At 51.3% G+C, this 20,168-nt stretch overlaps 1 protein-coding gene across 1 annotated transcript; it reads right to left on the bottom strand.

Moving 5' to 3' along the window:
• Positions 1-7,800: 7,800 nt before the first annotated feature.
• LOC132086164 (gastrula zinc finger protein XlCGF49.1-like) lies at positions 7,801-8,632 on the bottom strand. The gene is given in 3 exon segments (XM_059491632.1): positions 7,801-7,986; positions 7,988-8,138; positions 8,223-8,632. Coding segments are annotated over 3 exon segments (747 nt in total).
• Positions 8,633-20,168: the final 11,536 nt, after the last annotated feature.

The following is a 20,168-nucleotide window of genomic DNA, read 5'->3' as shown; positions in this document are numbered from 1 at the left end:
GAGAAGCCAAGTCTTGGTGCCCTGGGGCACAGCAGGCTCTGTGCCATTAAGGGCTGGGAGGAGACACCTTGTCCTGAGGTCCTGGGGCCTCCTGGCACAGCCCCAGCCAGGCTGGGCACTGTCAGCCCATTGTCCTGCCCTCAGCATCCACCCCTAGCCCACATCCCAATGGCCTCAAGGATCTGCTGGAAGGAGTCCCTGGGGAGCCTTGCTCAGTAATGGCCCTGGGGGCTCCTTCATGCTCACAGAGTTTTTCAAAGGACTTTGGGTTTGGCTTTTGCCTTTGAGTCTCTGAGAGATTTGTGCAATCATGGCCTCCAATTATTTGCTGTAATGAGTCCCTGGAGAGGCTTTGTCAGTAACAACATTCAGTGGGCTCATTAATGATTCAAGGTACTTCAGTTATTTTAAGGTACTTGGTGTTTCCCTTTTGATACTCAATCTGTGAGAAGTTTCTGCAATCATGGCCGTAATTATCTGCTTTAACGAGTCCCTTGAGAGCTTTGTATTGACATGTAGTGGGGCTTATTATTACTTTGAGTTACTCAAGATTTTTAAGGTACTCCCGATTTTCCTTTCCACACTGAATCTCTGAGAAGTTTTTGTGCCATCCTGGCCTCCAGTTCTCTCCTCCAAGGAGTCCATGACGAGCCTGTGTAGCAGATGGACCTCAGTCGGATGCATCCATGATTTGAGACACTTTGGGGTTTTCTTCTGACTTTGACTCCTGGAAAGGTTTGTGCAATCTCCTCTCAGACCCTGAGGTTCCAGGGCTCAGCTCCAAATGCACCACAGGGCTCATTAGGATCAAGCAAGTCCTGACAAACCATGGCTCTGCCTTGATTTCCCTCTGCTCTAGTGCAGTTCATCAGAAATGTTACTGTAGTGGTTTTGGTTCACCAATTTGAGATTTCTTGGAGAATGCAGCAATTATTTTGGTGGCTTCAGTGTTGGCTAATTACCAGTGCACTCACTAGAATATAGTTACTCATTTCCTCCTGTGTGATAAGATTAGGAGAACGGCAAAGCAGGCTCAAAACTTTAAGAGGGTATAAGGAAAAGTTCATTAATAGCAACTAAAAGAAAGAGTAATAAGAACACAACTTTCAGAACAGTTCTCCTCTCCCTACAACCTTTTCTTTGTTACTGACAATATAAAGAGACAAACCTAAAATTTTCAGTCAGTTTACCCCAACTAGAATAGTCTTTCTTGAGTTCACTTAAGGAGAGGAGTCTCTCTTTCATGCTACGGAGACTTGTCCAGAAGAGACACTTCTCTTGTCACTCTCAATTTCCATGAATAGCAACTGCCCAGAAAAATCTGCAATTGTGACATCCCTCCCATTTTTTCAAAGCTCTTTTACAGTTGTGTTTATGGGCCATGTCAACTTATGGGGTATTAGTTAAAAGATGAGTTGTGTAAGAGCAAAGGTTCTCCTCATCTATTTCTGAAATCATCTTCATCTCTGAGGACATCTTTTTCTTCTCCCTGTGAAGGCACAGGATCTCATCACGCTTCCCTTTTTCCATGTTCAAACTTCTCATGGGATCACAGCTACTTTGAAATTTGCTACTTTAGCATGGAGGGCTTTGCTGAACGAGTCATTTCCTCGTACTTTTCAATGCGATACAGGGAAAAGGAGAGTCTGATGTATCAGTTACATCCTTCTTCATAGCGTTACAAGAGGATTTCAGCCCCAAGATGAGGACATCTCCTCATCCCTCCCATCTGGGACTCAACTTCCTCTTCTCTGCCCTCGGCGTCTTCATGTTGCTCCTCTATGTGCCTGCACTTTGTCCTTTTCTCTGACTCGAGGGAGGATGGAAGCACTGAAAGAGTTCATATCTCACCCGGGGCCTGCAGATGGTTCCGTGACCCTGGCCAAGCTCAGTGCTTGCAGCCAGACCTGCTCCCTGTTCCCTTGGTTCCATGGGGCCCCACAGTGTCCCAGTGGTCTCTTGCTTCCATGAGGACCTGAGGTGTCATAATGCCCCCTTGGTGACACGAGGCCCTGAAGGGTCACAATGGTCTTCCTGGTTCCATCAGGCCCCACAGAGTCATAATGGTCTCTGGGTCCATGGGGCCTTTCTGTGTCACCATGGCCCCTTGGTTCCATGGGCTCCAATGGTGCCACAATGATCGCCTTGGATCTATGGGCTCCAGTGGTGCCACAATGATCCCCTTGGTTCCATGGGCTCCAGTGGTGCCACAATGATCCCCTTGGATCCATGGGCCCCAGTGGTGCCACAATGATCCCCTTGGTTCCATGGGCTCCAGTGGTGCCACAATGATCCCCTTGGTTCCATGAGGTCCCCACAGTGTCCCAGGGATCTTCATGGGAAGGAAAGAACCCAGCCCCAGTGTTGCAAGGGCATCCACCAGAGGCCAAGGACAGCCAGACTTGATGGTACTGGCAGATTTACCTGGGAGCAACCCTTGGATATACAGAATTTTGGAGATGGAATCCCAATTTCAGACATGGACACCTGGAGGAGAAGCACGGTTCTTTTACATAGGAAGGAAAGCAGGGAACACCGATATTTGAGGGGCAAACGAAAGGTGGCCATCAGAGGCCTAAGTCAGCCAGACCTCTCTTTTCTAGTTGCGTTTGTATGAAAGCAACCCTTGGATATAGGGAATTTGGGAGGTGGAATCCCAATTTTGGCCATTTCTTTGTAGATAAGAATGACAGTTCTTTTTCAGAGGAAGGAAAGCACGGAGCCCAAGTGTTTCAAAGGCAGAAGAGGAGACAGGTGGCTCCTGTCCTGGCTCCCAAGCCAGCCAGGCCTGATTGTCATGGCAGCTTTTGTCATGGAGGAGTCCTTGGATATATGGAATTTCAGAGGAGAAATCTCAATTTTGACTTCGGACTCCTTGAGAAGAGGGATGGTTCTTTTCCATAGGAAAGAAAGCATTGAGCCACAGTGTTTTGAGGCAGGTGAGGGACAGCTCCCAAGTGGCAAGGGCAGCTAGACCTGTCTGGCTTTCATTTGGGAGCAATCCTTGAATGTACGGAGTTTTGGAGGTAGAATTCCAGGTTTGGCTATGGGCACCGGGTCAGGATGGATGGTTTTTACCAAAAATAAAAAAAAAGCCAAGTATAAGTGTTTTTGAAGAAGATGAGAGGTGGCCACCCTTAGGCCAACACAGCCACACCTGTCTGTCCTGGCACCTTTCATCTAGGGACTCTCCTTGGACATAGGGCATTTTGGAGGTGCAATCTCATATTTGGCTGTGGGTGCCTGGACAGGAAGACAAGTCCTTTTCATTAGGAAGGAAAGCACAAAGCCCCAGTGCTTCATAGGCATATGAGTGCCAGCCCTCAGGAAGCCAAGGCCAGCCAGACTTGTCAGTCCTGGCAGCTTTTGTCTGGGAGCTATCCTTGGATGTTGGGAATTCTGGAGGCAGATTCTCAATTTTGGCCATGGGCACCTGGTCGAGATGGATGGTTTTTTCCCATAAGAAAGAAAAGCACATGATCCCAGTGTTTCAAAGGCAGATGAGAGGTGGCCCCTGGGTGGCCAAGGCATCCAGATCTGTCTCTCCTGGCAGATTTCATCTGGGAACAATCTTTGCATATAAGAAAATTTGGGAGAGGAATCCCAGTTTTGGCCATGAGCTCCTGCAGGGCAAGGACAATTCTCTCCCATAGGAAGGAAAGCCCAGAGTCCCAGTGCTTCAGGGGCAGAGGAGAAGCAGCCTTGACATGCCAAGGTCAGCCAGACCTGTCCAGCAGCCCCCGGGAGGCCAAACCAGCCACACCTGTTCCCTGTGCCCTTGGTTGCATAGGGCCCCACAGTGTCACAATGGTCTCCTTGGTTCCATGAGGCCCTGGAGTGTCACATTGTTCTCCTTTCTTCTGTAGTGTCACAATAGCCCCATGCTTCCCTGAGCGCTTGCAATGTCACCATGGCTCCTCGGCTCCCTGCGGCCCCACTGTGTCCCAATGGCTCCTTGGTTCTATGGGCCCCACAGCTTCATCCTTGACCCTTGTTTCCACAGGGTCCTGAATTTTGTAATGGTCCCCCTTATTCTGTGAGGTACCAGAGTGTCACAATGGTCTCCCTGATTCCATGAGGTTCCATAGTGTCACCATGGTGTCCTTGGATGTGCATTGTTCCAATGGCCCCTTGGTTCCATGAGTTCTGTACTGTCAGCAATGGTTTTTCTGTTCAAACAGGGCCTTAATGCGTCACAATGGCTCCCTGGTTCTGTGATGTTCCATGGTGTCATGTATGGAAAATCAGACTGTGAAAAGCCAGTGTCCATAAAGGAGACAGAGGAGTCCTTCAACTTAAATAGAATAAAGGGAGAGAATCCACCAGGGCACATGCCCATGGAGTTTTCTCCTCGAAGTTTCAAGAGGGATCAGCCTCCTTTTATCAAAGCTCCTAGCCACATGTTGCCCCCTTCCTTTCCCCATTGGCTGAGGTACTCAGACGATACAGACTTTTTGAACCCCCTACCCCATATTCCCCTCTTGAACCAGTGATTTTAACCCAGAGTTCAGAAGTTCAGGCTTGTGCACACCCTTTTCTGTTTCAGGAGGCTTCCTATGAAATGTCTTTTCACATAATTGGTGAGAGAAACTTCTGAGCTTTTTTTCCTTTTTAAGAAAACAAAGAATAGTTTTGTCACTCCGTCAACAAGAAGCACGTTCCTATACCAAGCTGTCCAGCCTCTGTAGTTAAAATGTTTCTTGAAGTTAGTAGAGACATTAAGACCCATTTCAAAGATGCTAACATCCCTACATTCACCCATTGAATAGTCTGTGAAGACATCTTGCCTCTCAGCCACAATGGACTCCTCAGTACACGGAGGTCCACCATATCACCGTGGACCCTTGGTTCCATGAGGTTCTGTAATGTCACTGTGGTCACTGTCAGAGGCTGGATGAGATCAATGTCCCGAGACACCTTGGGATGCTCGGAATGCCCGTGTAGGGCCAGGGCCTGGTCAGGCCTTGGTTTGTGGGGGAACAGAGCCCTGCCCCCAGCCCTGGCCTGGCAGAGCTGTCAGTCACATAGCAGGGGCAGTGTTAACCGAGCTCTCATTGGCTGATCTGTCAATCAATCACACTAGCAGCTGGTGCCTACCCTGGCTCTGATTGGACAAACAACTGGCAGTCCCACCCCAGGGGCAGACCCATGAAGGCCGAGGGGGTTAAAAGCTGGAGCACAAGGCCAGCTTATGGTCTGGATCCTGCCTTCTCCTGGAGTTCCTCTGTTAGCAATGCTGGTACCCCAGCAGTTGGTGCTTATGTGTGTGTCTTTCTATGGATCTGCTGTCTTTCTGTTGTTCTCTATTTCTTCTGTTCTAATCCTGCTTACCTGGAACATTTTTGGATAACTTCACATATTAAGGGTTAAAGGATTTTAGGTTAAATGTGTGGCAATTCAGGGCACAGGGAATATTTCTCTGTCAGCTCTGAGGGGTCCTGACCCCCAGAGAAACACTGTCTTTAACCTTTTCCATGGAGAGGACTTCCAAGACTTTGATATAGATTAGAATTTACCAAAGTGTGAAATAGATAATGGAGAGTAGTGTAGTATGTCACTTGGGAGAGAAATTTAGGTTTTGGGATTTTTAGTATATTGTAGATAGGAAGCAAGATGGAGGAATTGGGGTGTAGTCCCTGTCTTCTTTTTCGTCTACTCCATGTTCTGCAGTGTTGGTGGCACAGGGTGATTGGTCAAGGAAAGCACAGTGCAGAGTTTATGTGGATAGTCAAGGGATGAGTTATTGGCAGATAAGTAGAAATAATGCACATTTTAAGAGTTAATTGAATGAGACAACATTAAAAGACCTTGAAACCGTGCGTTTTAGGGCCATTTTGAGGTGTCTTTCCAGCGTGCTGAGCCTGGTGTGGACAGCAATGCAAAACTTTAGATAAGATGACAATAAACAAGAAGCTGAAGACCAAAAAAGTCCTGAGCATCTCCTTTTATCTGGCACAGAATTGCTACAGGAGGGTTTACCCCATCCAGGGAGTCCCCAAAAAGGCTCAACATAAAATAAACATCAATAACTGGTGCCCCGACAATGTTTGTAAAAAGTTGGTTCTTTTCATGAAAGTGTTTACTGAAGAGTGTTGTCTTAACTGGCCAATCATGTGAAATGTGTTGATTAAAGGACCAGTGAGGTCCACCTGTAGCAAACCAAGGTATAAAATAAGAGGATTGAATAAACGGGTGGTTTTTGGCCTTTAGCCTTCTGATCTGAGTCTGTGTCATCTCTGACTCAACAGTGACATTTGGGGATCTATGGGGGCTATTGGGGATCCTTTCTGTGCCTTGTTACCCAACAGGAGCTTCTCTAATGAACTTTGCCTGAAGGCCCCACTCTGCCCGTAACAGAAACCCCTGTGAGTGTCTGGGACATCCTGGCTCTTTGGCAGCCTGGGGACTCCTGGGATGTCACCGTGGAGCCCCTGTGAGTGCCTTTGACAGATCGGTGCCTTTGCAGCCCAAGGTCCCCTGGGATGTCACCATGGAATGGCTGTGACTGCCTCTGACCACAGGGCTCTTCACCATCCCAGAAAGACCTGGGAGATCTCCATGGAGCCCCTGTCTGTGCCTGTGACATTCCAGCTCTGGAACAGCCTGGAGACACTTGGAAAGTCCACATGGAACCCCTCTGAGAGCCTGTAACAGTCTAATCCTTAGCAGGCAACCATCAGGGGCCCCCTGTTGCTATGGTCAGTTTCCATGGCAACTATCAACAGGCCACTGTTGCTACAGTCAGTCCCTCAGCAGCTCCATGGAGACCCCATGCCAGGGGTGGTTGCCATGGACACCAGCTCAGGCCTGCAGCCAGAGCCCATTGCCATGGCAACCATTGGCAGTCCCATCCCCAGGCTCATGGGATCCCAGAACCACAGAACTGGCCGAGCTGGGAGGGACCCATCAGGATCCTCCAGTCCAACTGCTGGCCCTGCACAGGACACCCCAACAATGCCAGCCTGGGCCTGGCAGCGCTGTCCAAACGCTGCTGAAGCTCAGAGAGCCCTGGAGCTGGGACCCTTCCCTGGGGAGCCTGGGCATGGCCCCAGCAGCCTCTGGGCAAAAACCTTTTCCTGACATCCAACCTGAGCCTGCCCCGACTCAGCTGCAGCCGTTCCCTCCACTCCTGACCCTGGGCACCAGAGGGAAGAGGTTCCCACAGCCCCAGCAAGGGACCCGCTCCCAGTGCTGTTGCCATGGCCACCAGGGCTGGGACCAGCTGGGATGCTCAGTTTCCACGGGCCGGGGTTCAGGAATGGGATTCCCCAATTTCCTGCTCCTGCTAAAACTGCGCTTCCCTCACTGCCCTCCTGCCTCCAATGGAAAGCACAAAAGGCAAAGATCCTGGGCTGGGATAAGAAAAATTATTGGGACCACCAACAAGATAAGAAACATACAGAACAGAAACAATATTGATAAGAGAAGGGATAAATAAAACTGTTTACACGGAAATCTAAAACACAACTTACTGGGTCTCCCTGGCCACGTATTTCCCCCTTGCCTGGAAAGGGCACTCCTCTCCTCAGGGAAAGAGACATACAGAGTCCCTTTCCAGCCCCTGGCAATAACCTGAGGTTGGAGTGAATGTAATGACAGGGCCATGGCCAGACCCTCATGTTCTTCAATCCCACATCATGTCAAGGGCAGGGGCAGGACGACAGGCAGGTGTCTTCCCAGCATGGATCACAGAGAAAATGGATCACAAGTGCTCTTCTCAATGTGGGTTCTCCCATGGGTGATGAAGATAGAGCAGTGCATGAAGCTGTTCCTGCAGCTGGGGCATTTGCAGGGCCTCCCTTACTGGTGGCTCTGTTGGTGTCTTGTCAAGTGAGAGCTCTGGATGAAGCTCTTCCCACACTGGGGACACTCGAAGGGCCTCTCCCCAGTGTGGATGTGCCGGTGCCTGATGAGGGTGAAGTTGTGCTTGAAGCCCTTCCCACAGTCGGGACAGCAAAATGGCCTCTCATCTGTGTGAATTGTGAATCCGCTCATGCAGGCGCAGATGGGAGCTGGTGTGAAACCTCTTCCCACATGTGGCGCACTGGTAGGGCCTCTCCCCTGTGTGGATGCGCTGGTGCCTGATGAGGTGGGAGCTGTGGTTGAAGCCCTTTCCACAGTCAGGACAGCAGTAGGGCCTCTCCTCCGAGTGAATCTGTGGGTGCTGGAGGAGCCTGGAGCTGGTGTGAAACCTCTTCTGACCCTGGGGACACCCACAGGGCCTCTCCCCAGTGTGGATGCCTTGGTGGGTCACAAGGGTGGATCTGTAGCTGAAGCCCTTCCCACATTCCCCACACTCGTAGGCCCATTCCCCGGTGTGGATCATGTGGTGGCTGACCAGGTGCTTGCTCTGTTTGAAGCTCTTCCCACATTGCAAGTACTTGTGGGGCTTCTCCCCATCACAAAGCTGCTCATGAACCACCATCTCTGAGCTCTGCCTAAAGCTCTGTCCCCCTTCCTGGCTCTGGGTGGTTCTTTCTTCCTCAGAGAATCCTGGTCTGGCTTTGGAGCCCCTCCTCCTGTGGGATCTCTGTGGCATTTCCTCCATGTTGGATTCCTCTGCACTAGAGTCGCTCAAAATGGCCTCTTTCACAAGGTTATGATGTGGAGATTTTTCCTCCCTGGTCTCCATCCTCAGCTCCTTACCTGGGGAAGGAAGGAGAAAGAGAGGATGGGATTTGCCTCCGTGCCAGAGGGAAGGGGAAGGAGATCTCCCCAGTGCATCACTTGCAGGATGTCATTGGCACCAGGGTTGTCCTGCAGCCAGGGGCAGTGCTGGGCTGGAAGCTGGAGCAGGAGAGAGGGGGAAAGGAGCACTGACTTCCTCCTCACCTGCCTGGGTTTCCCAGGGCATCTTCCTCTTCCTCGCAGCTTTCTCCTCCATCAGGTGAAGGTTTGGGAATGGGAAATTTTGTTTTGGGAGGAAAACAAGGTATGAGCACATTGAGTTTTGTACTGGTTTGACGGCAAGCATGAAGGAAAGTCTAAGTCAGAATTACAATTTAATGAGAAAATTAGGACCAAGGCAATGATACAGAAACACTACCTTAAACTGACAGAGTCAGGATATAACCTGACACCCTGTTGGTCAAGGTGGTGGTAGCAGTCCCATTAAATGGTGGGTGCAGTCCTGTTGGAGTGATGAACGTGATTCTGTCAAAGTAGTGATCCTGTAGAAGGGTCTGGTCTTCCTCTGAAGGTCCAGTGGTGGTAATGGAGCTCTTGTCCTCTGGGAATCCAGTAGGCAAGGTGCTCCTGGTGTTGAAAGCCTCAGCCTATATCCAGGTAGGAATGCTCGGATCCTCCCCCTGGGCGGAGCATCCCACAATGGGATGATGGAATTTTATCAGTCCTGCATTGACACTCAATGGCACATTCACAGAAGATATCTCCCTTGGAGGGCGTTATCAGGGCTGAGTCATGGAAGAGATAAAGAACACTGCCACACCTGTTTATGACAGTTGATGAAGATGGGGATTGAAAACATGCATTTGGTTACATCTTACATTGCACCCGGAAACAGTGGGGTAATCCCTGCTCAGGGAGTGAACACCACTCCTCTTACCCAAACTGGCTCAGCTGTAAAACCCCCACCGTGGGATGGCAACACACACACAGGGGACAATGTCACACTTGCCCTGCTCCACTCTGTCCCTGTCACTCACTTGCTCTCCCCTCCTTTTCCCTTTTTTCGATCTCTCTCTCTACCTCACATTTACTGTTTAATAAAATCTACTTTGGATTTGGTCTTGTTAGCACCTTAATTGGGGCAGAGGCATCTCTCTACCAGTATTCTTAACCATATTGCAACAATATTTTGGCACAGTGAGTTCAGGCACTGTTCTTTGACCCCAAGTGCCTTTGACAACATCATGGTTCCTTCCTCTGAGGAGATTGTGGTTCTTTCTGGAAGAACTCTTGGAAACTTGGACACAGTCCCTCCTTCATCCTGGGGAACTTATGGGAGAACTTATGAGGAAAATGGCTTTTGTGGATGGCCAGGGAAAAAGAAAATATTTTCTTGTCCTTCCTTGAAAAGTTTGTTAAAATCACTGGAGGAAAGGGAGCAAATGATACCAGCAAGACTGACAAGGTTCATTCACTCCAAGGTGAGGAACACAAGGCTGCTGAAAGTCCCAGAAGAAGAACAGCTCAAGTAGCTAAATTCCCAAATAACTCCAGCCAGGGGTCTCCAGGAGGATTTTTTTGGTGAGTGTTTGGAGCCAGCAGAACCCGGACTCGAGCCCCGGATATCTTCGGGCTCCCTAAGAGGAGCTTTTTCGGGGGCAGAGGAGCCGCGATCACCCCTCAGGGGGGTCCCGGCGGGTCCACGTGGGGATGGCCCGGTACAAACGGGGCAGGACATTGGTTTTGGGGATCCCTGTGAGAGCCAGGGCCGTGGAATGGGGGACCCCCGGGGGCGGGGAGAAGGGAAGGGGCGATACCGGAGCTGGGAGACCCCCGGCAGCCCGGAGATGAGGCGGGGACGGAACCCCCTGACCCTGACAGGGGCGTGTCCTGGGGTGACTTCATGAAGCTCGTACCCCATCGGTCTGTTTAGCCCAGAAATGAGTTCTGCACCTTGAAGGCTGGTTCTGAGAGTGAAGGGCAGGAGGAAGAAGCTGCAGTTTGTTTTCATACACTGCACTCACTCCTCCACATTCCGGCTCCTGGAGTGTTGTGATGCCTTAAGGAGATGGAATAGAGGCCAGACGGAGTTAAGTGGAGTAAATTAGATATTTATTGTAGTGCCTTCAAAGGTCACACCCTGGGAGTACTGGAGCCACAGATGTGGCTCTGCCTGGATGGCTCTGAGATGGGAGCAAAAGAGGGCTTGCTCACGAGATCTCACATTTTTGTAAATTTTAGTACATTTATATATAGGAGTTAACTGCCCAATTAATAGCTTCAATAGCTTCAAATGATGAAGTTTTGTCTTCCTTGCTTGCTTGCCTGCCCTCCTCTTTTCATGTTGTTTATGCTTTGGGCCTGAAGTTTGAAGAGATTGTCCTTGAGTCTCCAGCTAGAACAGGATTGTTTTGTCTTCACCACTCTGTGAAAAGATATCAGTAACACTTAATATAAAGCTAAAAGCTGCACACCAAAACGCAATAGAAAAACTTAAAACCTAAGGTATCAGTGTCTGCTGTGGTAGATAGGGAAAGGCTCTGCGGAAGATCACGCGATGTCACGGAAAGCCAGGACCCTTTGTTCCTCTAAGATAAGAGATTACCCTAGGAATGTGGCCCCACTAACAGTAGGAATGTGGCCCCACTAACAGTAGTGCCAGTAACTTTCCATTCCTTATCCAGTACTTTTCCATTCCTTACTAACCATAGATAAGAAGGACAAACCCCCTTTTGACGTAGAGGACCCCTTAGACTATAAGACCCCACGAGAAGAAGTAATAAAGGCCTTTTGACCGTCCATCATATTGATGTCTGGGAGTGTCATTGGCCCGAGCGGCCCTGGAGAATGGGCTGCCATGCTGATCCTCAGAACCAGGTCGCCTGCCTTGATCCAGAAGGCAACATTTGGTGCCCGAAACCTGGGAAAGCGATCTGCGCCTGGGGAACGGGGATTCTCCTGGACAGAGGACAGCGGCTGTGGCAGCAGGTCTGACCACAGCGGGAGGGACGCGTCCGGACCAGCGTGGACCATGGAATCCACAGCGAAGGTCGTAAGTCAGGCTCATGAGCAATGGGGAATTAAAGGTGAGCTCAGGAACTCTAATCTTGCTATTGCAAGGCTCCTAGAGCTGGGGACGATCGAATGTCCGGTAAATATATTATATTGGGAAGCGCGGGAGAAGTGCACTGCCGCCTCAGCAGAGGACTCTAAGTCCGCAGGCAGTGGTAAAAACCTCAAAGCGTGGGGGAAAGTAGAAGAGGCCCTACGCAAGATGTTAGAAGAACAGGAGATGCGTTTATTAGCTACACCAAAGCCGGGGGTAGGGGCCGCGACGCAGACCGCCTCTGAGAGTGATCGGATTGAAGGCGGGAATATGCGGGGGCCGGGCACGTTCCACCCTTTCCCAAGCTTGAGCCCAGACCCCCCGGAGCCCCCAGGAGACTCCCCGGAACCCCCAGGGGACCCCCCGACCTTCCTGTGGAGCCCGCCGGGTCCTAGCCCTCCCGCGGAACCGTCCGAAAAAACCGCGGTTTCTCTATCTGTCTCTTCCCCGCCGGCCGCCGATCCGGCACAGGAGGCAGAGCAGCGCGCGCGATGCTTCTGGCAGGGACTCGCGGAGGAGGCACGGAGCGAGGCCGGATTGTCGGACCCCGCCATGATCGGTAAAAACTCGCCCCCGCCATGTGCGTTTAAAAATGGCCCCGAACCACATGGCGAGGGCGGAAGGGAGGAGGCGGGAGGCGGAAACGCAGTCAGCCTGCTTAACAACGCATGCGCAGGCGAGCGGGGAGAATGGGCGGCCCCCGCAGAGGAGCATAAAACCAACCAGAGCGCTCTATTCAAATTAGGTCCTTATAGGGTAAGGACCTCCCCCAGCAGGAGGCGGGGGGACCCCAGGGGGAGGGAGCGGCACCACCCCCAAAGGGAGGAGCGAGGTCGAAGCCGAACAAGACGGCACGGAGCGCCAGAAGTGTACCGGCAGTCAGCTTCCAGCTCAGAGTCAAGTAACAGCTGCTCAGACAGCTCAGAAGAGCCGACCGAGTCCGGCTGGGACTCGGAAACCGAGAAAACAGAATTAATGCGGTTTCGAGCGAAACTGAATAAAGCTTTAAACAATATCGGGAAACAATCGCAACACAAACTCACCGATTGGGGAAAAATAAAAGCAGCCTGTGGGGACCGGGCAGCGGCAGCCTCCATGCATGCTTTCCCGGTGGGGGTTGCCGGAGCGCAGGGAAACCAACAAAGGGCATATACCCCAGTTAACCCAAAAGAAGCCAAAGCGGTTTCAGAAATAGGGATCAACTCAGCTGTAGTACCCACTCTTGAGGATGACCTTTCTAGCAATAACGATCTGCTCACTTTTGATATTACGCAAATAAGCCGCATGCTTTTTGATGGGGCGGGGCGGATTGTATTTAAACAGGAATGGCAGGACGACCGCGTTAGCCCAGGCTTCTGGGGAAGGGCAGCAACTCAGCGAGCTGTCCCCAGCCGGCACAGCTTTCCCTGGCAGCACCCTCACTCCAAGCATCCCGGCCCCGGGGGATTGCAAATTTATCATGAGGGCCACTGCCGTACACCCTCCGCTGCCAATCAAATTGACTTGGAAATCATCAGACCCTGTATGGGTTGAGCAGTGGCCCCTGACAGAGCCTCGAATGGCAGCCTTTCTGGAACTGGTCGACCGCGAACTGCAAAAGAGTCACGTAGAACCCTCCACCAGCCTATGGAACACCCCCGTATTTGTGATCCCCAAAAGGTCCGGAGAAGGCTATCGCCTCGTCCACGACCTGAGAGAAGTGAACAAGACGATCCAACCCATGGGTCCAGTCCAGACACTGCTACCCGCAAACTCAGCCATCCCCGCAGGGCAGACGTGCGCAGTACTGGATATCAAGGACTGTTTCTTTTCGATACCCCTGCACCCTGAGGACAGGGAACGATTCACCTTTTCCGTGGCGTTTCGAAATGGCGAGTGGCCCAACCTTCGCTTCCAATGGAGAGTGCTTCCCCAAGGCCTGGTCGACAGCCCGACCATATGCCAAATCACCGTGGACAAAGCACTAATGCCAGTCCGACACTCCTATCCCACCGCAACCATCATTCAGTACATGGATGACATCCTAGTCGCAGCACCATCGACAAGCCAAGTAGATCACCTGGTGTCCACAATCACGGAGACCCCTCAGGCCAACGGCTTTGAGATCGCGAGCGCAAAGATCAAGAGAGGACCCTGCGTGACCTTCCTGGGAGTAGGAATTACAAGCTCCTACGTGACACCCCCGAGATGAAGGTCAACTGAGACATCAAGACGCTCCACGACGTGCGACGCCTGGTGGGATCGCTGCAATGGCTTCGCAACATTGTCCTGATTCCTCCCGAGGTCATGGACCCTCTGAAAGGAAAGCACCCCTGGGAACCCAAGGAGCTGACACCGCAAGCAATGAGCTCCCTCGACTTCATCGAAAACCAGATGTCCACTGGCACACTTGCCAGGTGGAACCCAGCCATGCCACTGGACCTGTACATCCACTTTACACCGAAGGGGGGAGTGGGAGCACTGGCCCAAGGACTTGCTGAAAAGGCCCGGCCGATCCAATAGGCGGTCCTCGGAAGACCCGCTCGTGCATTTTCCCCAGGAATCGAATGCATCGCCAGCCTCATCATGAAAGGCAGGAGACTCGCCTTGAAACACCTAGGGACCGAGCCGACAAGCATCCACCTTCCGTTTCGCAAGCAGCCGACCACGTAGTCAGCCACAATATTGGAGTACCTGGCCCTTGCTCTCTCCGGCTCCGGAGGAGAAATCTCCTACTCCTCCAAGCCACCCTGGACTCAGCTGCTGACCGTAGTCGACATGGACATGCCACCGAAGGTCAAGGACAAACTGCAGCCGGGACCAACGGTCTTCACAGACGCTTCCTCCACAACTTCAACCGCAGCAGCAGTGTGGCAGGCAGGAGAGCAATGGCACTGCGTCAAAGCGTGTGACCCCACACTGTCAGTGCAACAACTGGAGGCAGCAGCAGTGGTTTTGGCGTGTGGACTCTTCCAAGACAAACACCTCAACATCATAACGGACTCTATATTCGTGGCAAGGCTCTGCCTAGCCATGGCAGGACCAGGAGTGTAAACATCTGCAGCAGCCCTAATGCTGGAAGAAGCACTCTCCTCGCGACAGGGCACCGTGTCAGTCATTCACATCAACAGCCACGACCCAGTCAAAGGTTACTTCCAGATCAGCAACGTCAAAGCGGACGCCGCAGCAAAAGGCGTTTGGACCTTGCAAAGAGCTCGTCGACTGCACGAGTCGCTCCACATCGGAGCCAAAGCACTGGCGAAGAGATGCAAAATCTCGACAGCAGACGCGAAACATGTGGTAGCCACCTGCCCTCATTGCCAGAAGTCACCCCTTTAGACCTGCGGGGTCAACCCGAGAGGTCTCAAGCCCTCAGAAATCTGGCAGTCGGACTTCACCTTATGTCAACTGCTGAAGCCCCGAGCATGGCTTGCAGTGACAGTGGACACTTATAGCGGGACGATCATAGCCACACAGCACCCCAAAACTAACTCCAAAGCCACAATTCAGAACTGGCTGACAGCCATGGCTTGGCTTGGTATCCCCAAGCAGATTAAAACGGACAATGGCTCCAATTTCACCTCCAAACCAGTACAGGAATTCGCCTCGAAATAGGGCATCACGATAGTGCAAGGCATCCCATATAACAGTACCGGGCAGGCCATAGTAGAGAGAGCAAACCAGACCCTGAAAACCAAGCTAGAAGTGTTGGCAAAAGCAGAGGGCTTTGCCAACGCCATTCCCCCAGGAGATCAGGCACGTATGCTGGCAACCGCTTTGCTGGCACTGAATCAATTCCCTAGGGGAGATGAAACAAACAGTCCCATCCAAAAACACTGGGCCACTCGAACGCTAGAAGAGGGCCCACAGGTGGTAATTAGAAACGAGCTAGGCGAGTGGGAACGGGGTTGGAGGCTGATGCTCACGGGGCGAGGGTACGCAGCTGTCAAAAAGGACGGCAAAATCAGGTGGTGTCCACTTAAGTCGATTAAACCGGACCTCCATAGCGAGCAGAATGAGACTGACGAGAATTGCGAGTCTTTGTTTACAGGACATGCTCGTGGGACATCCTCGTGACGCGTACATCCCGGTTCCAGACGAAAGTGACAGACCACCAAGCCGTCAGGCAGCACCGGAAAGACCTGCACGGGTGAGACCCAAGCATCAACGGTGTTTCTATGTGGTTTTGCTGTTGGGGCTTGTCGCCAGAGGGCAAGCCAGCCCAGATCACTACCCCCATCGGCCCTTCAGGTGGGTCATGCGACACCTTAGTAGTGGCAAAGCACTCAGAGAAATCACCACACCAAACACCCCATCCTTCGTGCTCCGCATCACCGACCTGTTTCCAGGACAGCCAAGGATAAACCCTTATTCCCCACATGTCACACACTTGTACCTATCCTACTGGTGCCCAGCTTCAAACCCTGGGAAAAGCTACTGCAATCACCCAGGGTGGGGATATTGTGGGCACTGGGGCTGCAGAACCATAGTTACAGACGCCAGACCGTCGGGGCCTGGGTGGGATCCACAAGAGCCAGACAAATTCTTACAGTTCACCTGGGCACCCATCGGCTGCAAAACACCCTTCTTCTTTCACGAAAACTTCCATTGAAACTGATATAAAATCCCTAGATTTCGGGCATGCACTGATTACAACATGACGGTCTTGCAGCCAGATCACCCTAGCTGGGCCACAGGCAGAACGTGGACAGTAGTCCTTCAAGGGTCAAAAGAGAGGGTGAACGTGCAAATTATCAGGCTCCAGCTGTCGGCACCCCAAGCGGTCGGACCCAACAAAGCGATTAAAAGCATGCCGAAAGGGAGAAACGTAACCTACCCCAAAACCTTACCCACAGGGGTCAGCAATGTCCCGACCGGTCAAGCGGAAACCTTTCAGATGAGCCGCTTAACCGAGTCAGACTCAGACCCAATCCTTCGTATGTTAGAAGCTACCTTTGTATCCCTGAACGAATCCAACCCTAACCTAACCGACTCCTGCTGGCTTTGTTACGATGTCAAACCCCCCTTTTACGAAGGAGTCGCTCTAAACACTCCCTTCAGTTATTCCTCAGCCGACGCCCCTCACCAGTGCAGATGGGGTACCCCTCGCAAAGGAATCACCCTGAGTAAAGTCACAGGCCGAGGCAGATGCTTTGGCAATGCAACCCTAGCTAGGCCGAAAGGAAACATCTGCACCAAAATTGTCAAGCCTAACAGGAAAAACAACAAGTGGGCAGTCCCATCCGCATCTAGGATGTGGGTTTGCCAGCAATCTGGATGAGTCCTTGTGTGTTCCTTCCCAAATTCAATGACTCTATCGACTTCTGTGTCCAAGTTCTGATTGTTCCTAGGGTCCTGTACCACTCAGACGAAGAAGTGTACCATCTTCTTGAGGGACCCAGCTGGATCCACAAAAGAGAAATAATGACAGGTATAACTATCGCAATGCTGCTCGGCCTGGGAGCAGCCGGAACGCCCACGGGTGTCTCAGCCCTTGCGACCCAGCACCAAGGACTGTCCCAGCTGCAACAGACCATTGACGAGGACCTGCAAAGGATCGAGAAATCCATCTCCTATCTAGAGAAGTCGGTCTCCTCACTCTCAGAAGTGGTCTTGCAGAACAGGCGAGGCCTGGACCTCCTGTTCATGCAGCAAGGGGGCCTGTGTGCCGCCTTGAAAGAGGAATGTTGTTTCTATGCAGACCACACGGGAGTAGTGAGAGACTCCATGGCAGAACTCCGGAACCGACTTGCTCAGAGACAGAAAGACAGGGAAGCCCAACAGGGCTGGTACGAGTCCTGGTTCAATCAATCACCTTGGCTAACCACTCTGATTTATGCCCTGATAGGTCCATTGGCGATGCTGTTTCTAACAGTTACCTTCGGACCATGCCTGCTGAACAAGCTGGTCTCGTTCGTTCAGAGCCGCCAGGAACGGACCAACATCCAGTTCTTAGGCCGACGACAATTGCTGTGAATTCAACCAAGGAACACTGCCAGTCACAAGATTTTCCGAACTTGTCTGGCAAAAGCTTACTCAGGTTTCCCAAAACCCCTTTCCCTTGTCAAGTTACAACCTTATACCTCATTTTAGTACCTATGTATATGACTACCTCATTCATTTGTGAAAAAGGGGGGGAGATGTGGTAGATAGGTAAAAGGCGCTGCGGAAGATCACGCGATGTCACGGAAAGCCAGGACCCTTTGTTCCTCTAAGATAAGAGATTACCCTAGGAATGTGGCCCCACTAACAGGAGTGGTAGTAACTTTCCATTCCTTATCCAGTACTTTTCCATTCCCTACTAACCATAGATAAGAAGGACAAACCCCCTTTTGACGCAGAGACCCCTTAGACTATAAGACCCCATGAGAAGAAGTAATAAACGCCTTTTGACCGTCCATCATATTGATGTTTGCGTGTGTCATTGGCCCAAACGGCCCCGGAGAGTAGGCCGTCGTGCTGATCCTCAGAACCAGGTCACCTGCCTTGATCCAGAAGGCAACAGGGGCTATTTGGGCTGGGAGATGGAGCAGGAGAGAGGGGGAAAGAGGCACTGACTTCCTCCTCACCTGCCTGGGTGTCCCAGGGCATCTTCCTCTTCCTTGTAGCCTTCTCCTCCTCCATTAAGCCAAGGTTTGGGAATGGGAAATCCTGGTTTGGGAAAAACAAGGTGTGAATCCCTTGGATTGGGAATTCCTCCCAACCAAATCCATCTCCAGAAGTCATCTGGTGTCCATAAAAACTTCCAAAAATCAAGAAAAAAAAAGCCACCAGGAGCATCCCATTTCCAGTCTCATCCCTCTGGGGTTCTGGTGGTTCCCCTCCTCAGGGATGCTGGGAATCCCATGGGTCCTGGGGATCCCTCTCTCCAGGGTCCTGCTTAGGGATGCTGGGGGATTTCAGGGTCCCCCTCTCCAACCTCCCCCCACTCCAGCCACTTGGGGGTCCTCTGTCTTCCCACCAACCTGTCCTGGATTTGGGCAAATTTGGGAGAAAACCTCCAAAAGGGTTTTCTCTAAAAAGCAAATTCAAGCAGCCACTCCCCCAACCAGATGAGGAAAATATTTCCTCAGAGAAAACGGGAAAAAAACCTGTTTATTTAACAGGCAAAGTATTCATCAGCACAAAAAATGAACAAGATTAAACAATAAAACCTCTTGCCGCTACAAAAGAGATGACAAACTCAGAAACTCCCTCTGTGGGCAGTAGCTCAGCTCAGTCTCTTATCAGTCCCTCTGGCACTGGAAATGCCACAGCCCAGGCTCAGCCTAGCGGGCCGCAGGTGCAAGCTGCTGGTGCGGTCGGGGTGTTCAGTGCAGAGCAGGTTTAAACAACTCCAAAGAAAAAGAAAAACCACAGTCCAGGGAACTTCTCTGCCTCAAGTGATCTAAAAACTAACTAAAAGAAAAGGAGAGCTCTTTCCTGCTGTCTGTCTGTCAGCAGACAACTGATACCTTAGGTTTTAAGTTTTTCTATTGTGTTTTGGTGTGCAGCTTTTAGCTTTATATTAAGTGTTACTGATATCTTTTCACAGAGTGGTGAAGACAAAACAATCCTGTTCTAGCTGGAGACTCAAGGACAATCTCTTCAAACTTCAGGCCCAAAGCATAAACAACATGAAAAGAGGAGGGCAGGCAAGCAAGCAAGGAAGACAAAACTTCATCATTTGAAGCTATTGAAGCTATTAATTGGGCAGTTAACTCCTATATATAAATGTACTAAAATTTACAAAAATGTGAGATCTCGTGAGCAAGCCCTCTTTTGCTCCCATCTCAGAGCCATCCAGGCAGCGCCACATCTGTGGCTCCAGTACTCCCAGGGTGTGACCTTTGAAGGTACTTCAATAAATATCTAATTTACTCCACTTAACTCCGTCTGGCCTCTATTCCATCTCCTTAAGGCATCACAACACTCCAGGAGCCGGAATGTGGAGGAGTGAGTGCAGTGTATGAAAACAAACTGCAGCTTCTTCCTCCTGCCCTTCACTCTCAGAGCCAGCCTTCAAGGTGCAGAACTCATTTCTGGGCTAAAGAGACTGATGGGGGTTCGGGCATCATGAAGTCACCCCAGGACACGCCCCTGTCAGGGTCAGGGGGTTCCGTCCCCGCCTCATCTCCGAGCTGCCAGGGGTCCCCCAGCTCCGATATTGTGGGATCTCAGCACCTCAGGATGGAGGTGCAGAGTGGCCGAGAACACCCTTGGGGGGCTCGGGAGTCCTGGAATGTTGCCAGAAGTGTCTGGTGGCAGGGCTTTGATCCTACAAAGGAGACGACACCTGTATGAGGACAGGGAGGAATTCACTGGGTGAATGGTGAAGGGATAAGTTAATTAGAGTGTAAAACACAGAGTTTAGGATTTTGGTACAGGGGGGTCTAAAGAAGTAAGATGGAGGAATTGGGGTGTGTCCTGTCCTTCTTCTTCTTCTTCTTGGCCTCCATCTTCTGTGGTGATGGTG

Source organism: Ammospiza nelsoni, chromosome W (assembly GCF_027579445.1).
Source record: "Ammospiza nelsoni isolate bAmmNel1 chromosome W, bAmmNel1.pri, whole genome shotgun sequence".
Classification (NCBI taxonomy): domain Eukaryota; kingdom Metazoa; phylum Chordata; class Aves; order Passeriformes; family Passerellidae; genus Ammospiza; species Ammospiza nelsoni.
Note: the sequence above shows the minus strand (reverse complement) of the source record. Positions and strands in the feature narration are given on the sequence as shown.